General features: G+C 44.4%; 1 protein-coding gene and 1 long non-coding RNA gene across 2 annotated transcripts; one reads left to right on the plus strand and one right to left on the minus strand.

Annotated features, from left to right (window-relative positions):
* The first annotated feature begins 19427 nt into the window (after positions 1–19427).
* Positions 19428–20829, plus strand: LOC123451154. Its single transcript, XR_006632102.1, has 4 exons — positions 19428–19445; positions 20209–20261; positions 20361–20418; positions 20509–20829. It is a non-coding gene; the product is annotated as an uncharacterized LOC123451154 (long non-coding RNA).
* A 904-nt stretch (positions 20830–21733) lies between these two features.
* Positions 21734–23470, minus strand: LOC123447807 (40S ribosomal protein S27). The gene is made up of 3 exons (XM_045124488.1): positions 23241–23470; positions 22702–22730; positions 21734–22076 (listed from the first exon to the last, which is right to left on the minus strand). Exons 1-3 carry the CDS (start codon positions 23343–23345, stop codon positions 21950–21952), a joined length of 261 nt encoding a protein of 86 aa, XP_044980423.1. The 5' UTR covers positions 23346–23470; the 3' UTR covers positions 21734–21949.
* Between the last annotated feature and the right edge of the window lie 1984 nt (positions 23471–25454).

Raw genomic sequence — 25454 nt, forward strand, 5'->3', positions numbered from 1 at the left:
TACCCTGCAAAAACAAGTTAGACGTCCTCTAATTTTGTTGTTGCATGTTTTACGTGGTGACCATGGGTATCTAGTAGGCTCGCATATTACTTACGCAAACACCACAACGGAGATATATGAATTGCTATTTAACCTTATACAAGGACCTCCTCGGTCAAATCCGATTCAACTAAAGTTGGAGAAACCGACACTTGCCAGTCATCTTTGAGCAAAGGGGGTTACTCGTAGCGATGAAACCAGTCTCTCGTAAGCGTACGAGTAATGTCGGTCCAAGCCGCTTCAATCCAACAATACCGCGGAATCAAGAAAAGACTGAGGGCAGAAAAACGCACATCACCGCCCACAAAAACTTTTGTGTTCTACTCGAGAAGACATCTACGCATGAACCTAGCTCATGATGCCACTGTTGGGGAACGTCGCATGGGAAACAAAAAATTTCCTACGCGCACGAAGACCTATCATGGTGATGTTCATCCACGAGAGGGGATATTCGATCTACGTACCCTTGTAGATCGCACAGCAGAAGCGGTAAGAAACGTGGTTGATGTAGTGGAACGTCCTCACGTCCCTCGATCCGCCCCGCGATCCGTCCCACAATCTAGTGCCGAACGGACGGCACCTCCGCGTTCAGCACACGTACAGCTCGATGATGATCTCGGCCTTCTTGATCCAGCAAGAGAGATGGAGAGGTAGATGAGTTCTCCGGCAGCGTGACGGTGCTCCGGAGGTTGGTGGTGATCTAATCTCAGCAGGGCTCCGCCCGAGCTCCGCAGAAACGCGATCTAGCGGTAAAACCGTGGAGGAATGTGGTCGGGCTGCCGTGGCAAAGTTGTCTCAAATCAGCCCTAAAACCTCTTTATATATAGGTGGGAGAGGGGGGCCTTGCCTTGGGGCTCAAGACGCCCCAAGTGGGTCGGCCGAGCCAAAGGGGGGAGTCCTCCCCTTCCAAACCGAATTCAACTAGGTTTGGAAGGAGGAGTCCTTCCCCTTTTTCCCACCTCCGTTTCTTTTTTTTTCTTTTCTCTTTGATTTTCTTCCTATGGCGCATAGGGCCTTCTTGGGCTGTCCCACAGCCCACTAAGGGCTGGTGCGCCACCCCCAAGGCCTATGGGCTTCCCCGGGGTGGGTTCCCCCCCCCCCCCCCGGTGAACACCCGGAACCCATTCGTCATTCCCGGTACATTCTCGGTAACTCCGAAAACCTTCCGGTAATCAAATGAGGTCATCCTATATATCAATCTTCGTTTCCGGACCATTCCGGAAACCCTCGTGACGTCCGTGATCTCATCCGGGACTCCGAACAACATTCGGTAACCAACCATATAACTCAAATACACATAAAACAACGTCGAACCTTAAGTGTGCAGACCCCGCGGGTTCGAGAACTATGTAGACATGACCCGAGTGACTCCTCGGTCAATATACAATAGCGGGACCTGGATGCCCATATTGGATCCTACATATTCTACGAAGAACTTATCGTTTGAACCTCAGTGCCAAGGATTCATATAATCCCGTATGTCATTCCCTTTGTCCTTCGGTATGTTACTTGCCCGAGATTCGATCGTCAGTATCCGCATACCTATTTCAATCTCGTTTACCAGCAAGTCTCTTTACTCGTTCCGTAATACAAGATCCCACAACTTACACTAAGTCACATTTCTTGCAAGGCTTGTGTGTGATGTTGTATTACCGAGTGGGCCCCGAGATACCTCTCCGTCACACGGAGTGAAAAATCCCAGTCTCGATCCATACTAACTCAACGAACACCTTCGGAGATACGTGTAGAGCATCTTTATAGTCACCCAGTTATGTTGCGACGTTTGATACACACAAAGCATTCCTCCGGTGTCAGTGAGTTATATGATCTCATGGTCATAGGAACAAATACTTGACATGCAGAAAACAGTAGCAACAAAATGACACGATCAACATGCTATGTCTATTAGTTTGGGTCTAGTCCATCACATGATTCTCCTAATGATGTGATCCCGTTATCAAGTGACAACACTTGCCTATGGTCAGGAAACCTTGACCATCTTTGATCAACGAGCTAGTCAACTAGAGGCTTACTAGGGACAGTGTTTTGTCTATGTATCCACACATGCACTATGTTTCCAATCAATACAATTATAGCATGGATAATAAACGATTATCATGAACAAAGAAATATAATAATAACTAATTTATTATTGCCTCTAGGGCATATTTTGACAGGGAAAAACTTGTGCAGTAGATTGAAAACCGTAGATCTGGATCCTATGCAGGCCTAGGCACACACACCACCTATGCAAGGAATCATATTACCAAAAAGCTACCACTAAATCCCAATCACGATGCCATGAGACCATATGCCCTAACCCTAGATTGAATCAACGAACAAAGCATAAGAGGGCAGATGAGGGGCAGTATCGGTGTCCATGGCGCGTGGGGAAGAGTCCCATCGGTCGGAATCGGAGGACGGTGGCCGGATAGGGAGATCAGGCGGTGCCTTAGTGCAGTTTTTTAATAGAGGAGAAAGAGAGATAGGGAAGAACTCGGGGCTGAGGGGAAAAGAGAAAGGCCTCCCGGCCCTTTAAATAGTCCCCTGGGCGAGGCAGCGTGGTAGTACCGCAGTCATCGCGGTAGTACCGCTCTACATGTGGTAGTACCGCGCCCGCAGCGGTAGTAAAAAATTAGTACCGTGCTGGGGGCGGTAGTACCGCATGGTGAGTGGTAGTACCGCATGGTGAGCGGTAGTACCGCTCCCCCAGCGGTAGTAAAATTTTACTACCATGCTGGGGGCGGTAGTACCGTGCTTGAAGTCACAAAATGGCCACAAAAAGAGCTCTCTACTCCTTAGGTGGTGGAAAAACTTGATCAAGCCAAGAGAAAACAAAACACGGAAGCAAGAAAGACACACCGAAAGAAAGAGAAACAACACAAAGACTCCAGGGGAGAGGGCGGTGGCCTAGGCCACCTATGTTTGAGACAAATGGTATGACACCGCAAAGAATTATCCTTGGGTTCATGACCATATCTCGTCTTTGAAGCACAAGTGCCATTTGGTGATGGCCAAAGTGAAAGACTTGATCGATTTATGCATAATGGGGGGAGGGAAAGTTCATGGAGAGAACAACACTCCCCCTATGTCCATGCCTACATCTAGAGCAAGATGTAATGTAGAGTGAGGTGCAAAGTGCCTACTTTCAATCCACATTACTTGAACCAATGATATTTAGCTCATGCCTAACTCCCAGGACCTTGCTTCATCTAGGGGCTTAGTGAAAATATCTACAAGTTGCTCTTCAGTGTTGATGAAGTGAATCTCAATATCACCTAGCTTGATATGTTCACGAATGAAGTGATGGCGAATATCAATGTGCTTGGTCTTGCTGTGTTGAACCGGATTGAGAGAAATCTTGATAGCACTTTGATTCTCACATAGGAGAGGCACTTTGTCACAAGTGACACTGTAGTCCTTTAAAGTTTGCCTCATCCATAGCAATTGGGCACAACAACTTGCAGCTGCTACATACTCAGCTTCGGTAGAGGATAGTGATACACAATTCTGCTTCTTTGAAGACCAACTTACTAGTGAACGACCAAGGAATTGGCATCCTCCAGAGGTTGACTTCCTCTCCACACAGTCTCCTGCCCAATCTGAGTCAGAATAGCCCACTAGGTTAAAGTTTGCTCCTTTGGGATACCATAGACCAAAGTTTGGGGTATGAGCCAAATATCGAAAGATTCGTTTGACAGCCATGTAATGACTTCCTTTGGTGCGGATTGAAACCATGCACAAATCCCTACACTCAACATGATATCTGGTCTAGATGCACAAACGTAAAGGAGGGATCCAATCATGGAGCGATATACCTTTTGATCCACTGCTTTACCATTGGGATCACTATCAAGCTTGCATCGTGTTGGCATGGGAAACTTGACCGGCTTGACATCCTCTAGCTCAAACCTCTTGAGCATGTCTTGAGTGTACTTGGATTGCTTAATGAAAGTCCCTTCTAAGCCTTGTTTGATCTCGAACCCGAGGAAGAACTTCAACTCACCCATCATAGACATCTCAAATTTCTCGGTCATCAGTGCAGCAAATTATTCATTGAAAGATTCGTTAGGAGAACCAAAAATGATGTCATCAACATATAGTTGGCATATGAACAAATCCCCTTTGACCCTCTTAGTAAAAAGAGTGGGATCAATCTTCCCAATTTCAAACCCACGATCTTGTAACAACTCAGTAAGATACTCAGACCACGCACGTGGGGCTTGTTTAAGGCCATAGAGTGCCTTATTAAGTTTGTACACATGATTGGGGAGCTTGGGATGTTCGAACCCTGGGGGTTGTTTGACATATACCAACTCATTCAAAGGACCATTAAGAAAGGCACTTTTCACATCCATTTGTTGTAATTTGAAATTATGATGAGAAGCAAATGCAAGCATCATGCGAATAGATTCTAAACGAGAAACAGGGGCAAAGGTTTCACCGTAGTCGATACCCTCGACTTGGGAGTAGCCTTGAGACACCAATCTTGCCTTGTTTCGAATCACAATCCCATTGGCATCTTTCTTGTTTTTGAAGATCCATTTGGTCCCGATGACATTATGTTCCTCCTTTGGCCTTGGCACTAAATCCCAGACTTGATTGCGCTCGAAATTGTTAAGTTCTTCATGCATGGCCATAAGCCAATCCTCATCCTCGAGCGCTTCCTATACCTGTTGAGGTTCACAATACGAAACAAACGCGTGATGCTCACAATAATTCCAAATTTGTTGACGAGTGGATACTCCCTTTTCAAACTACCAAGTACATTCTTCATAAGATGTGACTTGACTCTCAGCTTGTTCGCAATCTTGGCTGCGCGACGCTCCAAGAGTTCTTCATTGGATAACTGGGGAACATCGACTTGATTGCTTTGTGTTCCCTTGCGTTTTGATCCTCCCTTGGCACCAGTACCCCTTTTAGGCGCCGTAGAAGGGAATTGAGAGACAGCATCCTGATCAACTTGATCATCGACTTGAGCAGGTTCACTAGTTTGTCCTTGTTCTTGTGGTTGCTCTTGATCTTGATCTTGTGCTTCTATTTGGTCTGGATCATGTGGTTGCACTTGATCTTGATCTTGACCCAGTTCGGAACCTTGGTTGAGTGCTTGTAATTCATGGGGCACGTCACCATCTTTAGGCACTTGGTCTTGATCTTGAGTTTGTTCAACTTGTTGAGGGTCTTCTCTTTGTTCATCGGAAGCGTGTGGGACTTGTGAGGATGATGGCTCCACTTGAGTAGAGCATTGTCCTTCTCCTTCGGCCACAAGGGGTTCCTCAATGGGGAGTATTTGACCAATCCCCATTCTTCTTATGGCTTGGGGAGGAATTTCATCACCTACATCACAAAGACCACTTTGCTCCACTTGGGAGCCATTATTTTCATCAAACTCCACGTTACACGTCTCCTCAATGAGTCCGGTGGACTTGTTGAGGACACGGTAAGCATGAGAGTTTGTAGCATAACCAACAAAGATGCCCTCATGTGCTCTAATACGTCTCAAACGTATCTATATTTTTTGATGGTTTCACACTGTTATCTTGTCTTCTTTGTATGTTTTATGTACCTTTTTATATCTTTTTGGGGACTAACTTATTGATTCAGTGCCAAGTGCCAGTTCCTGTTTTTCCGTGTTTTTGACTCTTTTCAGATCTGATTTTGGAACGGAGTCCAAACGGAAGAAAAACCCCGAAATGATTTTTTCCCGAATGGAAGAAGTCCAGGGAGACTTTGGGCCAGGCCAGGTGGGCCCCAGGGAGCCCACAAGGGCCCACTCCGCCACCAGGGGGAGGTGGCGGTGGGCAAGCTTGTGGCTTCCCTGGCTGCCTCCTGACCTAGGTTTTGCGCCTATATATTCCCAAATATTCCGCAAAAAATCAGGGGAGCCTCGAAAATACTTTTCCGCCGCCGCAAGCTTCCGTTTCCGCGAGATCTCATCTGGAGACCCTTCCCGGCGCCCTACCGCAGGGGACTTTGGAGGTGGAGGGCTTCTTCATCATCATCATCGCCCCTCCAATGACTCGTGAGTAGTTCACTTCAGACCTACGGGTCTGTAGTTAGTAGCTAGATGGCTTCTTCTCTCTCTTGGATCTTCAATACAAAGTTCTCCATGATCTTCATGGAGATCTATCCGATGTGATCTTCTTTGGCGGTGTGTTTGTCGAGATCCGATGAATTGTGGACTTGTGATCAGATTATCTATGATATATATTTGAGTATTTGCTAATTTCTTATATGCATGATTTGATATCCTTGTAAGTCTCTCCGAGTCTTGGGTTTTGTTTGGCCAACTAGATCTATGATTCTTGTAATGGGAGAAGTGCTTGGTTTTGGGTTCTGCCATGTGGTGACCTTTCCCAGTGACAGTAGGGGCAGCAAGGCACACATCAAGAAGTTTCCATCAAGGGTAAAAAGATAGGGTTTTATCATTGGTTTGAGATTATCCCTCTACATCATGTCATCTTGCTTAAGGCGTTACTCTGTTCTTATGGACTTAATACACTAGATGCATGCTGGATAGCGGTCGACGTGTGGAGTAATAGTAGTAGATGCAGAAAGTATCAGTCTACTTGTTTCGGACGTGATGCCTATAGAAATAATCATTGCATAGATATCGTCACGACTCTACACAGTTCTATCAATTGCTTGGTAGTAATTTGTTCACCCACCGTCTACTTGCTTTCATGAGAGAAGCCACTAGTAAACACTACGGGCCCCGGGTCTATTCACATCCATCGTTTACAACTCTGCTTTTACTTTGCTTTGTTACTTTGTTACTTTCAGTTCTCACTTGGCAAACAATCTATAAGGGATTGACAACCCCTTCATAGCGTTGGGTGCAAGCTTTTGTGTTTGTGCAGGTCGGTGAGATACTCTTCCGCCGGATTGATACCTTGGTTCTCAAACTGAGGGAAATACTTACCGTCGCTGTGCTACATCACCCTTTTCGCTTCGAGGGAATACCAACGTGCCGTAGTAGGAGTATTTCTGGCACAATTGCCAGGGGTACATAGCAAACATCAGAAGTATTTCTGGCTCCGTTGTCGGGGATCTTTTTGAAGTAGCAGAAGTATTTCTGGCGCTGTTGGCGGGGATCTTTTTGAAGTAGCATGCTCTAGAATCAAATTTAGCTAAACGTGCACCTTTCTTGAGAATGAAACACTTACACCCGAATACCCGGAAGTACTTGAGATTGGGTTTGTTTCCGGTGAGAATCTCATATGGGGTCTTGTTCAAGCCTTTGCGGATATAGAGCCGATTGGACACATGACATGCTGTGTTGATGGCTTCGGCCCAAAAGGTATATGGAGATTTGAATTCCGCCATCATTGTTCTTGCAGCGTCCATCAGTGTCCGGTTCTTCCTTTCCGCCACACCATTTTGTTGAGGGGTATATGGTGCCGAATATTGATGTTTTATTCCCTCATCACCTAGAAACTCATCCAAGGTGTAGTTCTTGAACTCGGTGTCGTTGTCACTTCTGATCATCAAAACCTTTGCTTCATGTTGACGTTGAGCTTCATTAGCAAAGTTGATAACAGTCTGTTGAGTCTCACTCTTCCTCTTCAAGAAATATACCCAAGTGTATCTTGAGTAATCATCAACAATCACCAAGCAGTACTTTCTGCCCCCAAGACTATCAAATGATGGGGGACCGAAGAGATCCATATGAAGGAGCTCCAACGGTCTCTTTAGTGTAAATGAGAGTCGTTGGACGATGAGCAGTTTCATGGATTTTTCCTTCAATGCAGGCACTGCAAGCACGATCTCTGTCAAAACTCACATTTGTTAGTCCACGAATATGGTCCCCTTTAAGGAGACTTTGCAAAGATCTCATATTGACATGAGCTAGTCGGCGATGCCAAAGCCAGCCCACATCAACTTTAGCCATTAGACATGTCGCAGTCTTAGTGGGTCGCTTTGAAAAGTTCACCACATAGAGACCATTTTCGACATGTCCAACATAGGCTACTTTAAGAGTCTTGCTCCACAAAAGGACCACAATATCAAGATTAAAGAATGTGGAAAAGCCCATAATTGCAAGTTGACGAACCGAAAGTAAATTATAAGCAAGGGACTCAACAAGCATGACCTTCTCAATAGATAACTCTTGAGAGATGACCACCTTACCGAATCCCAATACCTTTGACAATGATGCATTGGAAAATTGGACATGGGTGGGCATAGATGGGGAAGGATGCACATCCACCACTAAGTCCTTGCTTCCGGTCATATGATTTGTTGCTCCACTATCGAGCAACCATGACACCCCTCCGAAAGAAAACTCCTGCAATAGATCAAGGCTTGGTTTTAGGTACCCATTTTTGAATGGGTCCTTTAATGTTAGAGATAAGGGTCTTAGGAACCGAATAGCACATTCAACGTACTCATAGTAAGAACCAATAAATCTGGCATAAACATGCCCATCACCAGCACGACATAAAACATAGGAAGGATTTAGTTTGCCGGCCGTGTTGGTAGGAATGGTTTTGCCCTTCTTGATGCTCCCATTTTCCACCTTGTTCCTGTTCACCTCTTGAGTCCCTTCGCCCTCTTTGACAAAGATGTCCATGAGGGTGGGGGATCTGTTGTTCATGTTCTTTCTTTTTCTTTTAGACTTAGATGTAAGTCCAAGCCCCTCCTTTCCTACCACACCCTTTTGATTGCTCAAAAGGTCGTTCAGGCTCTTCTTGCCTTGGATGCATGACACAAGGCCCTTCTCAAGTTTATCCTTCAACTTGGCATTTTCCTCCACAAGATGTACATGCTCACAACAAGGGTTAGTTGTACAAGCATTATCAATTAAAACAAAAGGAGGAAAAGTAGATATTTCCTTGGTAAGCTTTGCTTGAAGTTGATCATGAGACTCTTTCAGGGAGAAATGACTACCTTTCAAGACCTTGTGAGCCTTGTCAAGTGTGTCAAACTCCATTTTGAGTCTGTCATGGTCAACCCCAAGAGCATCCTTTTCAGACTTAAGCATACGAGTAAGAACAATAGCATGATCTAGTTTCTTTTGCAATTTAGCGCAGTCATCGTTGTATGACTCCTCAGGAGCCAAACGAAGAGTGCGCTCTATTTCTAGAGTAATAGAAAGTTCAGCAATCTCATCGGCATAGTCACGACTATGACCTTGCATCTCGGAGATGGTCTCCTCATGAGACTCGATGAGGTCATTTGCCTCACCCAATTGTTCCAAAAGGGCAACAAAGTGCCTCTTGGTTTCTCCTTTGATAGTACACAGAAATTTGTCAAGATCATGCTCATTAAGTTCCACAACATCACTATCATCAACACAATTCAACAATGAGGGAGCACTAGTGATGTTGGTCTTAATGTTGGGTGTTACCTGAATGATACCTTTGGCCATGAGTCACTTGGCGATGTGATTATCGTTGGGAGCGTTTAAGAGGGACACCTTCTTGGAAGAAGGAGTGGCAATGGCGACAGTCGCAGTTGCCACCATATCATCATCATCATCATCATCATCATCATCATCGGAGGGGTACTCTTCAAGTGCCACCATACCCTTTGGATGGGGTTTCTTGACAAAGTTGTTCTTGCTTGGGAATGACTTTGTTTTGTCCTTGCGAATGAGCTTGCCTCCGTTGTCTTCCCTCTTCTCATAAGGACATTCCGCCACGAAATGGCTCACATTACCACAGTTATAGCATGTCCACACTCGTTGCTTGGGTTCGAACCCACTTGAGTTGTTCTTGGTGAAGTTGGGTCTTGAGTTCCTCTTGTTGCCCTAGAATTGCCTCGACGCAAGAGCCATGTGCTCATGATAAGCATACTTAGTGTCTTCAGGGAAGCTCTCCTCTTCCTCATCCTCCTCTTTTTCTTCAGAAGCAGCCTTTGCCTTCAAAGCAAGGTTAGGTGAAGCTGTCTTTGACCGAACTCAAGCAAGTGCATTGTCAGCGGTCTCGTTCATGATTGACATTGCAATGAATTCATCCAACACCTCACTGGAAGACAAGGAGTGGAAATCTGGTCGTTGGCGAATGACTGATGACATGTCTTTGTTGAAAGGCATGATGGCCTTAAGAAACTTGCGCTTGACCCATGTGTCATCCACATCCTTGTTCCCATGATCCTTGAGAGCAACAGCAATAGCAATCACCCTCAGATAGAGATCACGAGGGTCCTCATCTTCCTTCATTACAAACTCATCAGCCTTATCAAGTACCACTTCATAGTTTGACTGTTGAATGCTAGAGCTTCCCTTGTATAGCACCATAATGTGCTCCCAACAGTCCTTGGCCAGAGAGAAGGGGCGCAAGTGAGGAAGATCTTCAGGCGGTACTGCGGACTGTAGAATAAACAATGCGGAGTGATTATATTGATTGTCCGCTTCTTCTCTTGGAGTGAGGTTGCTTGGGTCATGAGGATAGTAGCCTTGCTCGATGATTCTCCATAAGTTTGTTGAGCTGTGATTCAAATGAGACTTAATAGAAAACACCCAGTTAGCAAAATCACCCTTAACAAGCTTAGGAGGAGGACCAACAAGATTAAGACGCGGTGTGGGAACAGGTCCTCCATAGACCATGGGAGGTGGAACTGAGGCATAGGTTCCAGTCCCATCCTTTTCGAGAGATGAGGAAGGTCGCATACCTTTAGCCGCTTCCTTAGAGGAATTGGCCTCTTAATCGGTGATGGTGGGTTTAACCACTAACGCCGGTTCGGGTGAACTTTTAATTCCCTCAATTAACTCTTTAAGCATGGTCTTGACTTCGTTCGTCAAGGACGTCTTGAGGGCAGCCATAGCCGTATTCAAGTCGTCCCTTGTGACCAAAGTCAAGTCCATGGCCTCGGGTTGCCCATGGGGAACTCCCTCTTCGCCTTCCATACTCTTTGGGTGGTGAAACCCTTAATAAAGAGATGTGGCTCTGATACCAATTGAAAGGATCGATATGGTTGACTGGAGGGGGGTGAATAGGCAACTACCAATCTTTAGCTTTTCTAAATAAATACGGAGTAGCAATCATAAAGGTTTACTAACATGGCACTAGAAGGACAACCTATATGATGCTACTTAGCAACGAGTAACGAAGCACGTAGGAGATACTCTACAACACCAACAAATACAAAGTAAAGGTAAGAGATAACCACAAGTGGAACCGATGAAGACGAGGATGTGTTACCGAAGTTCCTTCCCTTTGACAGGAAGTACGTCTCCGTTGGAGCGGTGTGGAGGCACAATGCTCCCCAATAAGCCACTAGGGCCACTGTATTCTCCTCGCGCCCTCGCACAATGCAAGGTACCGTGATTCCACTATAGGTGCTCTTGAAGGCGGTGACCGAACCTTTACAAACAAGGTTGGGGCAATCTCCACACAAAGCTTGGAGGCTCCCAACAAGACCACGGAGCTTCACCACAATGGAATGTGGCTCCGAGGTGACTTCAACCGTCTAGGGTGCTCAAACACCCAAGAGTAATAAGATCCGCAAGGGATTAGTAGGGGGAATCAAATATCCTTTGGTGGAAGTGTGGATTAAGGCCTTCTCAAGCAATCCCTAGAAAATCAACAAGGTTGATTGGCTAGGGAGAGAGATCGGGCTAAAATGAGCTTGTGGAGCAACAATGGAGCTTAGAGAGGTTAAAGGTAGGCTCTAGGAAGAAGAATATGCATTTATATAGTGGGGGGCAGATCCAACCTTTACCCACCTACCACATAAATGCACGAGCGGTACTACCGCTCCTCGAGCGGTACTACTGCTCAGCTCCTCACCAACCACGGTAGTACCGGGGGTACTACCATGCCACCCCCTCCATGGGAAAGTATGCGAGAAAAAGCCCGTCGGTGCGGTAGTAAAATAATACTGCTGCACTGAGGGCGGTAGTACTGCCCTTGGAGCGGTAGTAAAAAAAACTACTACCGTTCTTCGGGCGGTAGTACCGCTCCTGGAGCGGTAGTAAAAGTTTACTACCGCACATGGGACGGTAGTACCACTCCTGGAGTGGTAGTAAAAATTTACTACCGCTCTGAGAGCGGTACTACCGCTGGTACAGCGATACTACCGCTTACCCTTTTTCACATAGGCAAGGAAACACAATGGTGCTCCATTGAAGCTAAAATATGGGTGGGTGCATGAGGTGTGTGTGTGAGGAGTCCACCCAAACCTTTCCGATGCGGACCCCCTCTTGGTAAGAAGACTTTCCTATGACTCAAACTAGGAAGAGAAATGTAGAAGAAAAACCGTCTTCGAGATCCTCCGAGGGACGTTGAGTCATCTTGTGCCTAGAAGAGAATATTCTGAAATGCTCAGGACACAAGATTAGTCCGCACAACAATTGTCATCAATCACTAAAACCACTTAGGAGAAATATGCCCTAACAGAAAATCTCAACGCGAGAAACCTAACGATGAAAACGGTTCAAGATTTGTACGCATAATTTAAAAGATAAAATATTTTAAAAGTATGAATATACAAAAAAGAAAACTCTTAGGTTACAACAAATGACATGTATATAGTACGCCTCTTGTCATAATTTAAGAAGATGGAAGTGATCTTTCAAGAATACTCCCTCGGTCCGATAAAACCTGTCACCGAGGCATTTTTCCAAAAAAAAACCTTCACGTTTGCCCGACCGAACCCGCGCTCCCCCTCCATCTTCCTCCACCCGTCCGCACTGTGCATCTCGTCGTGCCACCGTGCCGCGCCGCCTCTCAAGCTCCATGACGCAGCGCCGCCGCGCAGCTCCTCGTACCACCGCGTCGCCGCCTTCTCTATCGGCCCACCGACCGCCGGCCGCCTTCTCCCGCTCGTCTCGCCTCTTCTCTTCTTCCTCATCAGGAGCTCAAGATGGAAGGAGTCTCCTTTTATTCAAAGCTCGCGATTTGCCAGCTCCGGTGGCGGCACTGCCCCGTGCATACTCCGGCTCTGGCTCCGGCGAGGCTCCAGTAAGTCCCTCCACTCTTTCAAATTCCATCCTCTCTTCCTCACCCCCATCCTCTCTTCCTCACCCATCCTCTCTCCCTCTCAGATCCACCCCTGATCCGGTCTAAATCAACTGGAGACGGAGACGAAGACGAAGGCCGAGGAGGTGGTGGTCAGGGATACGGACACGACTGCTGTGGTGCAGGAACCGGAGGCAAAGATAGATGTAGGAATTGGTTCTGTGGGATTTTGGAAGTCTTTGGTGGTTGCAAAATGGTGGAGTTGTTGTGAAGTCTTTGGTGATTTTAGAAGTCACGGCGGTGTGACCCCTCCCCCAATTGGCAAAGATAGATGCAGGAATTGGTTCTCAGGACATCAGGTAAAATGGTGGAATTGTTGTGGGATTTTAGAAGTCTTTGGTGGTTCAGAGAGATAGATGCAGGTGAGTTGGTTCTGTGCTTAGTTATGATTGTGTTTGATAATGCCTCGTTCAGTGAGAGTGCCATTCAGTCAATTGTTTGTATGAATTCTGTGCAAATTGTGTGATTGTGAGTGAACAGGAGTATAAAAGTGGAACACCGTCAGGCCAAAAGACAGGTGAGAGCTGCTTCCTTGCTTGCATTGTGTGATATCAGTCAGCCTTGCAATGAATGTAACCAACCGATTATATGTTGATGCCCTTTGTTTGCAGGTGACAAGAAGGGGGTTGTCCATGCACACCCAGCCAAGAAGGCAGGCAAGACCCCATCAACCAGCGAGAAGTGGCCCAAGTCTGGAGGAAAATGAAGGCTCAGTTCCTTCTTTTCAAAAAAATGTAATTGAAGGGTGTTAGGCCATCTCTGTCTTGTCTTATGTTGTCGTGTTCCCTATCTAGCCTGATGGAAGGGAAGAAAAACCGTTGAGCTGTTAGTGATGATGAATCGAACAAAGCTGATGTGATTCAGAAGGAAAATGAATTGGTTGGTGGTATGCTATGATGACATGGTCTATCGTTTTGAATGAATGAATGAATGAATCCTGTGTGGTTTCGGATGCTTTATTTTTTAAAAAAATTGGCTTGTTTCTTATTGCGTTTGAAGTGGATTGCAGTTGTTTGATATAGGGATCTTGTTATGTTGCTTGACTGACTAAGGTGAAATCCTTTTGATGGTTTGTTACCAAATGTGTTGGTCAAGTGTTTGTATTGTGTGCAACTTTGTTCCACAAAGATTGCAACTAGTTTTGGATGTGATGCAACTCAATAAGATCTCTCTTCTCTGGTTAATCATGTCTAATGTTACACCCAAGCAATCTTGGCCTTCTGGCCTCACGGTGTTCCAATCTTGGCCTTCATGACCATAAAAGTGGAGTATAAAAGAGGTTTGTCAATTTAGAAATTTTGTACAATTTGCTTTAACAGAAAATTTCTTTTTGTATAGGGAATTCTGAAACATGGGTTTATTTGGACTTATCTGGATTTGTAGCATGAATGATGTTCCATGAATGACACAATTTGTTCCATGAATGATGTAGGTGCTGATGAATGGGCCTTTCCCCAGCAACAATAGGTGGAGGGGTCAGAAACAATGGTAGAGACCACCCCTTCACGTGCAAGCTCCCCAAGGAGATTTGGGTGGAGATGAAGGAGGGAATCAACAACAAAACAAAGAGCAGATGACACACCTGATGTCAATGATCAACACCATGGAATGTTGAACAATGTAGGCATAGTGTTTGTGGAGTCAGGAGATGTCACCAAGAAAGAGCTGTCAATTTGACATATTGACAGACTTAGGTACAATTTGTAGCACCTTGTAGATAGTCCTAGATTTAGGTGCAAGAATTATGGGCCTCGTATGGTGTAATGACTCTTTGTAATGCACTTATGGTGTAATGATATTGTTTCTCTCAACTGGATTTTTGTCTTTACATCTTCTCATAAGATAATTAAAATAAATCCAGATAATTCAAATAAATCCAAATAAGTTCAAACAATTCAAATTAATCCAAATAATTCAAATAAATCCAAATAATTCAAATAAATCCTCATAATTCAAATAAATCCAAATAATTCAAATAAATTCAAATAAATCCAGATAATTCAAATAAATTCAAAGAATTCAAATAAATTCAAATAAATCTAGATAATTCAAATAAATCCAAATAAATCCAAATAATTCAAATACATCCAAATAATTCAAATAAATTCAAATAAATCCAAATAATCCAAATAAATCCAAATAATTCAAATAAATTCAAATAAATCAAAATAATTTAAATAAACCTTTCCTTTTCACATATTTTCTCATTGAACACATGACACACTCCAATCCTCATACCACTTTTCATCAATATGCACCATGTTGTTCATCGACTTGAAACTAGGCCAAGGAGTTGAGATCCATTTCTCATCCATCATGGATATGCACAACTCGAGCCTAGCGATCTTGTTCGCTGGCTTGAGGGAAGGCTTGATGGTGTTCGTGATGCGATTCAGCTCTTTCAACTGAAATATGTCGTGTAACGTCGAGCGGGGAACACCTAACCACTTTGCAAGAGATCGGATCGTTCTTCTTCTGTTCAGCGGGATTGTAGCTGTTCTCGACATATCTAGTTGTTTCCTCTTCCTACCACTGTTCCCTTTCTTCTTGTTTGAAACATCAACTTCTTGGCCTGAGTCAAGTTGTCTTTTCGCGTTGGTCCATATTCTTTGAACTGTTCGCAGGTGAACATCCAACATAGTAGCAATGAGCACCTTGTCATATAGGTGAACATCTCCATCTCTGAGCTCGATTACTCTCAAAGCAAAGTAAATACCAAATCTCTCCTTGTTTGACAACTCCTTCTTTTTTGAATTACGTTGTGCATCACCGTGTTGAGGTTCTTCCTCTTGACCAACTTGAGCTTCTTCCTCTTGAACAACTTGAGCTTCTTCCTCGTCTGCAACTTGGGCGTCTTCCTTGTCTGCATCTTGTTGATCTTGTTCATCTTCATCCATCAAGTTCAAATCAATGGGATCACCATGTTGAGCTTCGTCCTCCTCTTCAGCCAGCAAGTTCAAATCAATGAGATCACCATGTTGAGCTTCGTCCTCCTCTTCAGCCAGCAAGTTCAAATCAATGAGATCGCCGTGTCGAGCTTCGTCATCCTCTTCAGCCATCAAGTTCAAATCAATGGGATCATCGTGTCGAGCTTCGTCCTCCTCTTCAGCCAGCAAGTTCAAATCAATGGGATCATCGTGTTGAGATTCGTCCTCCTCTTCAGCCAGCAAGTTCAAATCAATGGGATCATCGTGTTGAGCTTCGTCCTCCTCTTCAGCCAGCAAGTTCAAATCCATAGTTGCTCTATCTATACTCATAACAAGAGTATACAAAAGATGAATCGTCATCATATAATCATAACAAGAGTACACAGGAAAAAGAGTATATAAGGCTCAAGAACAATAACAAATCAACAACTGGTCATTGCTGTCAACACAAAAGGTATAGATGATCTTAGTGATGATAATACATTTTTTAAAGCCAGGACTACTTCATTTAAATGCAGATGACAGTAAAGCACTGGATTTGTTGCTGCTCCAAGCTTAATGTGCCTCACTGTCCATACAGGGGACATTGGATTTGTTGCTGCTCCAAGCAGCAACATTAAGGGGTTTGTTGTTGCGTTTTAACGTGTCGGTAGCAGGTAGTCCATACAAGGGTTTGTCCAGCAGCAGCAAGGGGTCTGTTGTAGTGCTTCTTCTTTTTTTGCTGCCCCTTACCTTAGATTTCTCTGTCCAGTGTATGATGACAGTGTGTATGATGTTTTACTTAAGCTACAGGGGTGCCACACGTATTATTAGTCCATATAACATGCCAATGGTAATGAGAGGCAACATAGCAGGTTCTGGAGTAGTCTATCTTGAGAGAGGCTTGCGGTCAACCATCTTCACTGAGAACAGTTAAAATGATGACTGAAAATTAGGACACTGATATTTAAATAGCATATGTTGTGTTGCTGCCCCATACATATTACAACTAGTTATAGTGATTCAGATATGCTACAGGATTATGTTTCTTGTAGTTATAGTGAACTTTGAATTGTGTTTGTTTGATGAAAAATTCAGATAACTGAACCAACATTGCAAAATTCATAAAACTTAGGCAACAGCAGCAGCAGCCCCACTGACAAGCAACAGCAGGAGCAGCCCCTCCAAGCAGCAACATTATAGAAATTCAGATAACTGAACCAACGAGCAACAGCAGCAGCAGCCCCACTGACGAGCAACAACAGCACTAGCACCACCGGCGAGCAACAGCAGCACCAGCCCCACCACCACCACCAGCAGCGAGCGGCGAACTACGACGACTAGGCGAATTATCAAGCGATTGAGAGGGGGAAGGTGGTCTGGAAGACCGGGAAGATCACCTTGATTCTTTTGAACGGCTCGGGGAAGACATGGGAGGACGGACGCCGTCGATCTGGTCTGGGAAAGCGGCGGATGGGGTAGAAGGAGACAAGGCCGATTCCGTGGATTCACGACTTCCCAGCCAACGTAGCTCGAGGATGGTGTACTCTCGGCGAGGTAGAGTTTCTGGTAAGCTCGGGGAGGAGGTGGTCCAGCTGTGGGAGGCGGCGGGCGGCGGTTGCCTCTTTCGCAGCGGCGCGGGAGGGCGGCGGCGGCGTAGTTGGTGGTGTGAGCGAACCTGACGGTGCCTCGCGATGGCGGCTCCCGGCGGCTGGCAACGGGTGGCAGCGGCGTCGCACGAGGAAGGAGAAGGGCCTGATTGCAAAGGATTTAAAAGGCCAAGGTACTTTTTTGTAAAAGTGACATTGAACTACGCCCGCGACAGGTTTTATCGGACGAAGGGAGTACTATCCAATTAGTGATTTTGACTTGCCACATTGCAGCGGCCTCGCGAAACTGCAAGTACGTGTGAGGAAACAAACGAACGCTGAATCCACGTGGCCTAGTGTTAAAAAAAAAAGTCTCCTTCTCTCCTCTTTCGCCAAGCCCTAGACGCACCACCCTGGGTAAGCCACTGCAGCACCGAGGAGGCCGGTGCGGCTTTGCCACCGGACTTCGTTCGGCCACTGTGTGGGTCCACGGCCGTCGCCGCAGGACGCCGTGCCACCGAGGGCCTCCGGCGCCGCAGGCTGGCGCCGCCGCCGCCGACGCCGATCGAAGTGCTGCCGCTGTTTGGTTAGTTTCGGGGCCTCCTCGATTCGCGATTCATCCGTGCAGGGACATGGTAGTTCGCTAGTTTCGGTCCAGTTGATTCCAGGACAGGGGCGCTTTGCAACAATCGCATGATCAGGGGATGGTTAGATGTGCTACATTGGGCAATTTGATGGGTTTATGGCCGGCCAACAAACAGAATTTCGGTAGTTTTGGCCCAGCTGCTCCCCGGCGTCCCCGCCAATCTAGTAGTACGTATCTGCCAGGAAAACCGATTTCCAAATGTATTTAGAGAAAAAAAAAAAGGAAGGTTTTTATGAGTAGCTATGGTAGCAGGGCAAGACTAATCATTACTAATGCTGTGTTTCCTTGCCGCTAATAATCAATCAGTGAGCTGCATTGGACAGACCCAGCGCTAGAAGCTCCCAGACCAGGTGGGGTTGGGGAAGGATTAGTGAGCTGCATTGGCAATTAAATCGGATAACATGCCTAAAGATCCAATTGGTTACTGCTCTCTCTTTTTTGGTGGTGAATTGATTTGTAATATTCATTCCCCGCAAACAAACAAAAAAAGAATAGCCATTGTTTGCACTTGGAGACATGTATAGGTGATGTAGCCATGAAGGAAATTGCGGGCCAGTGATTTCTTGGTGAGCGTCTCGATGTAACCTTTTTTCCTACCACTAGTAAAACTGAAACATGAAGAACCACATACCGGTTTTAATCGACGGGTCTGCTTGTGCAACATAGATATTTTGATGATAGAGTGGCGGTGATAACAGAGTAAGCAGGAAATGGTTTTGCACGACTATAGGAATGTTGCTAGTTTTGTTTTACTGAGTGGGGATGGTTTGCTTAGATGGTCGTGCGGCTCAGCCTGAGCAGAGCTGGCAATGCATCGTTCTGTTCCAGAGAGATAGGGGCACATGCATGACGAACCACTGTTTCTATATGGTTGCCCACTGTGGCATTATTTGAGGAATCTCTTTTTTGTTTGATTCGGCATTTTCATGTTAATTTGAAATTTTGAATAGTTTGGTTCGGACTTATATATCTCCTTATGCTAGGTTGCTTATTATTGCTATTTCGTGCTCTGTTTTCAGTTTAGCCTGGTTGGTCCTCGACAACAGACTCTTCAGCTTGTTCGGTTCATGCAATGCAACCTGTGCGGCAACCGTTTCAACTTGTTGATCAAGACATGCCAGAAGCTAACATGGGGATGTCAGAGCAGATGCCACATTTTCCGCAACTTGGGCACCATATGCCTCAATCTGGTCTTGTTCTACCTGCACCACGCATGTAGCATGAATGCAACCTGTAGCATGCTTTGGTATATTCTACATTCAATGCTGCATGCTTTGGTATATTTTTGATGACACCTTTGGAGGTCAGTTGTGATGAGTTTTTATTTCTTGGCTTTCCTACTGCTGTCATTGCTCTCATGAAGTTTTGACTATAATTTCATTCTCTATTCTCAACATATTGTTTTCAATTTTACCAACATTTAAATTTCCATGTTTGTCATTTGATGCTTACCTTGTACTCCCTCCGTACCAAAATAATTGACTAGTTTTCCCCAACAACAATTATTTTGGTACGGAGGGAGTAAAACACACCTGTGCTATTACTACTTACGGTGACGTTAAGCTTAAAGTAATCAAACTGCAGAATTTTTACCTGAAATAAAAAGAACTTCCGAACTTTGCTTGCATAAGGTGACTATTTATCTGCATTGGTAGCATGGCCAACTTCTGCAATTTGTGCCTGTGTTTTATGCACTAATTACATTTTTCACACGGCTGGCATCTAAATTTAAAAAATTGATGGACACAATGGAGCAATACTTCATGGTTATGCTTTCCTTCATCAACAACATTAGCAATAGAGACATCCTAATTTGTTTCATATGATACGTGCAATTGCTTTCTTCCCATTTTACTTACCTTGTTCTATTTCTTTATCATAAATATCTTGCAATTATTGTCGACGATTCTTTGTTTTTATTCCTCGAGAGGGCAGTGCATACGTTATCTGAAGAATCATGTTAGTGCCTTGCAGTACAATTTCACCTCAGTGCTTGCTTTTTGTTCTTTTGTTTATATTAAATGGGATGTTATGGCTTTCATTACATACCTTCGTTGACATAACAGAGGGCGGATGCGACAACTGACTGGAAAGAACATACTACGGATGAAGGACGGAAGTAAGTTCGTACTGAATTTATTTCGCCGCTAGTGTTTTCTTATTTGGTCGGAATCATGGACTTTCATTATTCCAAAGTCTCACTATCCTGCTGTTCCAGGTACTACCACAACAGAGTGACGAAGAAATCTGAATGGACTATCCCTGAGGAGCTAAAGGTTGTTCTTTTTTACATGACATCCATAACCCCTGTTCTATTATAAAAAGGATTGGGATGTTTTTACAATTTCTTCTTGCTTTGTGTTCAGATTGCGCGTGAACTAGCGGAGAATGCATTAAGTCAACGGCCTGATCAGTACGCTCAAACTACTGCTGGCGGCTATGTTGGATCCTCTTATGCTGCTTCAAGCACACACGATGCAGTGGCGGTCGTTTCTGAAAGATTGGATCAAGAGTTGAGGATTTGAGTCTTCGCCCCTAGAAGATACAGAACTAGATAGCGGTCAGGCATATGCGAAACACTGGATCAAGAAGTTCCAAAGGTTGTATTGAACTGTTATAATGTACCCTGAGTTGTGGTTTGAGGCATCACCTACGTTCTGAATTATAAGATGTTTCGAATATTTCAACATGGACTACCGAGGGCATGCCTGGTGAAGTTCTCCGCACTTGTAAGAGGTCCTGGTTTCAAACCAGCCTCTCCATTTCGCAAGATCCTGTGTGGGAGCTTCTGTGCATTGAGTTTGTCCTTTAAACCACAGGTTCGAACCAGCCTCTATGCATAGCACTGGTCTATCTTTTAGACTGCATATGGTTTCAAATTATAAGACGTTTTGAATGTCTCAACATAGACGAACATACCGACGGAAATGGGTGAAAAACCACATTATACTTTTGATTCAAAAATAGTAAATACTCCCTCCGTACCTAAATACAAGTCTTTTAAAATATTTCACTAGATGTCTACATACGGAGCAAAATAAATGAATATATACTCTAAAGTATGTCTATATACATCCGTATGTAGTCCATTAGTTGAACCTCTAAAAAGACTTATATTTAGGAACGGAGGGAGTACATCTTAAAATTCAGAGCTCTTTTGTTTTTGGGTATGCATGGTCATAGCCTACATGTTTTGCACGTTATTGGGCTGGTTACCCTTGTATCGGGGTTTTGCCCTTTTCCTGAACATTGTTGGGTATATAATCTGCATTCCTGCATCACCAGTCTCAGCAGACAAACATATGACATTTACAGGCGTTACATCGAGGCACTTGGCCCCATTTGAAATGTTGTTTTTCTGTCACCCTGTAACATTTTACACCTGTATTATACCGCCTCCAACCAAATACATGCCACAGGGTTGTACTTCCATTCCGCTTCCAGCCTCCGCTTTAGGGGTGTTTTGATGTTATCATTGGAGTTCAACTTACCATCAAAGAGGCAAGAAATAATGCAACACACAGAAATAGAAAATGCAAGCAACAAATGATTCAAAGTCATACCAGAGAGGACAAGCAACATGAGAAGGAATAAAAACTCATCAAAGACAACCACATATATTGCCAGGTACTACTAGTCTGATCTCACAACCCAAACTGAACATAGTACAGTGTCATAATATTGCTTCAGCTAGATATCAAATTACCAAAGATGGGTTCACTTTGCCGACATTGCAAAATTTTCAGACCAACACCCTTGAAAAAACCTCAGTTCAATAACGGCTTGCTTTTCCAGTTGGCCTCAGGTTTAGTCGCCCTTGCGACGGAAGGAGCAACCCTCGGTTAGCCTGGCCTTGCCACCCGTTGGCTGGCAGAGCACCGTCTGGCAGCCTGGGCACACCACAACAGTCTGGGAATGGCTGAACACAGTAGTGCTGCAATCACAGAAAAGAACAGTTCAGCGATACACCACACACAAAAAATATGGGGCGTAACCAAAGAGCATGTTAAAGTAAAAGCATGATCTACAAACATCAAAACAAAGTAAATCAGTGCAAGCAGACTATGGTCCAAATGAGATGAAAAATGATATGTATGTGGTGTATAAACCTATTGCCTATTTAAGTACTTGAGATAACTTTGTAAAATGGCAGGGGAGACTGATGATTCAACATACAGTTGTCGAACAATTACAGCAGTAGGAACACAGTGACTTAAAAGGATTATATTTGAACTAGCGTGTTACATGGCTTGTTTACCAAAACACACAAAATCATGTTTGGAAAATGCATCTTCATCCTTTCTATATTAACCTATAGAGCATATGCTGTGACAGAAAACAGTACCAAATCACAAAAACACAAAGCTGTACAACAGACTATGCACATGTGTACATGGCAGCCCAGTCACATTACCAATTTACTTACAAAAAAAATAGCAAGAACGTTTTTAGAGAATGATGATGCCTTGTTATCAAATGAACATCCAAGGCTAATCAGTAGCAAACGAACCTACTGAACTATGCACTTGCAAATAACACAAAATGTGAAGAAGAATTACATGTTGAAGCAGCCCTGGCACTTGACGTCCTGAAAAAGTCAACACATGACCATTAGTTAGAACCACTATAATCCAAACAAAACAAAAACAAAAATGTCAAACTTAAGCATAATAACAAAAAGATAATAAGCAGTTTACATGATAAGTGGGGGAACTAAGTTACACGGGAATGTGCAGTAGGAGACATGATTCGCTGGATCCACAAAAACAACTCAGATCAGAACAGCAATATACTGTTCGCTACTAGCCTAGAGATTTTCGGATACCTAGAAGATTGGTTGACATATATGCAAGGGTACATATATTTGACAGAACTAAGGCATGATTCAAGACTGATCACAGAAAAACACGCTCAGCCAAGACTAATGACAGGCTACACCAACAGCCTGCCGAAGCAGAATTCTTCCAAATCAGATGAAAAATCTAGGCAACGAAAAGGCGACATGTTTTCTACTGTACACTACACGCTGTACGAACACCGATGAGAATGGTGCCTAAAAGAAGACGCACAAGAGAAGATTCCAAGGGGACTGTTTTACCATGAAGAAGGAGTTGGGGGACTGGACGAGGCGCTTCTTCTTGTGCTTGAGCTTCTCGAGCTCCGCCGGCGGGTTCAGCAGGTCGATGTCGTTCTGCAGCACCATCGTGGGAGGCTAGGGCTTGCTCGGGAACCGCGCTCTCTGGTGTCCGGCAGCGACAATCCTAGGCGGCGGCGGCGGCGGCGAGGGGGCAGAGAAAGTGGAGAAGGTTAGGGTTGAGGCATTATTTATAGACGAGGGTGAGGGGGTCGGGAGGTAGAGCGGTTATAGCGATCCGTCTCGCCAGTTAATTGGGCCAAGCCCAGCACGCGCTGTTACAGCGTGTCCGAGAACCACCGGCACGCTTTTTTTTTCTACTAGCAAAAGGGTCTGTGCGTTGCAACGGAAGAAAAAAAATACCACACGCTTTTAATCTTTTTATAATTATTTTGATTTATTAAAATAATAAACTAACTAACTAATGTAGTCAGTCATATCCTATTTTGTTGAGAAATCAATTCGTTCATTGTTAATTCCACCATCATGAGAAATTGAGCGGGACAAGCAAAGCAAAACAAAGAGGCTACGTGAATTGATCAATGGACTGTTATCTTATTTCACTCATGGGTAGAGAATGTGAGATCAGATGACAAACTAAAGGTGGTGTTTCATTCTCTCTCTCTACAACAATGCAATCTTACATTCAATACATTCATTCATCAGCAAACAAATTCCCACAAAACAAAATTTCTTGCCGGTGCTTGGCACACGGTTGGAGGCATGGGGAGGCGATCTCATCAGATGACGAGTTCCTGCCGGAGGAGGGGATACGATGAGGGGAGCAAGGGTTAGACGCCTCTATCTGGCCATAAGGAGTCGTCGTTGCCACGCCAAACCTCGGAGTTCCCCGTGTGAGCCATGGAGGCCCGCCTCCACCTACAAGTACTTCGCGCCGACGCTCCTTTATCCGCGCGCTGCCGCCTTTCTGCATCGAGCAGACGCATCATCCCAAGTCGTTGTAGCTGTCGCGTTGATTTGATCCAGAAGCTGTGCTCGAGCGCCAAAACGGGGGCAGCAAGCGTGCAGAGGTACGACCGCGGAGGCGGGTGGGTTGAGATCGACATCAGTGGTGGTTGTCGGTCAGGGAGGCGAGTGGTGTGGCAGCGGCCTGGGCACATGCCAGGGTGGATCAGGGTCGATGCGATGCGCTCGAGCGCCGCAATGGGGGCAGTGAGCAGGGAGAGGTACAGCCGCGGAGGCGGGTGGGTTGAGATCGGCAGCGGTGGCGGTTGAGGTCGGCCGCGGCGGCGAGTGGTGTGACGGCGGTCTGGGCACAGGCCAGGGTGGCCCAGAGTCGACGGGAGGAGGCGATGCGTACGGGTATAATTTTTACAGCGAATCGTTTTTTTTCTTTTGCGTTGCAGATAAATGATGAAGCGCAGGTTGAATAACAAAAATATACGGAGGCTTTTTTATAAAAATGATGTGGTGGGTTTTTCGACGGAAGCAATAGCCGCTTTATTATTAGGTATAGATTTTTTTTTCTTTCTTTCAGCTTTTTTTCTTCATATTTTGGTGTTTCACTTTTATATATTCCATTTCTGGGTTTTTTTTTATTTAGGTTGCTTTTATCTTAATTTTAGAAGTGTTACTGAATGCCAACATGCTTGAGAAACCAAAACAGATAAGTATTTTGGAAAATGTCCCCGAGTTCGAACAAACTGTTCACAAACTTAAAGAATGTTCAGAAATTCAAAAAATGACCGTGAATTTATATATTCCGGTGGGTTTTTTTTTTATTTTGGCTGCTTTATTTTAATTTTAAAAGTTTTACTGGATTCAAACATGTTTGTGAATTCAAAACAATATACATTTTGCAAAATGTCCGCGAGTTTAGATAAATGTTCCCAAACTTAAAGAATGTTCACAAATTCTAAAATTCCGTGAATTGGAAACTTTTGCGAAATTAAAACTTTTTCATGGGTTTGAAAAAAAAATGTTCATTAATTCAAACATGTTGGTGATATAAAAAATAATTTTTGCAAACTAAAAATATTTGTGAATTCCATAAATGAATTTGAAAATGTTTGTAAATTTGAAAAAACAAATGTTCACAAAATTTAAATATATTCACAAATTCAAGAGATGTATGTGAATTTTAAAATAATATTTCGAATTTTGAAAAAAGATCACGGATATAAGATCACAAATTAAAAAATGTTCAAATTTAAGACA

The sequence above is a fragment of the Hordeum vulgare genome, chromosome 4H, assembly GCF_904849725.1.
Source record: "Hordeum vulgare subsp. vulgare chromosome 4H, MorexV3_pseudomolecules_assembly, whole genome shotgun sequence".
Lineage (NCBI taxonomy): Eukaryota > Viridiplantae > Streptophyta > Magnoliopsida > Poales > Poaceae > Hordeum > Hordeum vulgare.

Coding starts and splice junctions, on each gene's coding strand:
- LOC123447807 (XM_045124488.1), bottom strand. CDS start 23,345: ATGGTGCTGCAGAACGACATCGACCTGCTGAACCCGCCGGCGGAGCTC. Junction 22,731..23,240: donor CCCCCAACTCCTTCTTCATG/GTAAAACAGTCC, acceptor TGACTTTTTCAG/GACGTCAAGTGCCAGGGCTG. Junction 22,077..22,701: donor TGCCAGGGCTGCTTCAACAT/GTAATTCTTCTT, acceptor CTGTGATTGCAG/CACTACTGTGTTCAGCCATT.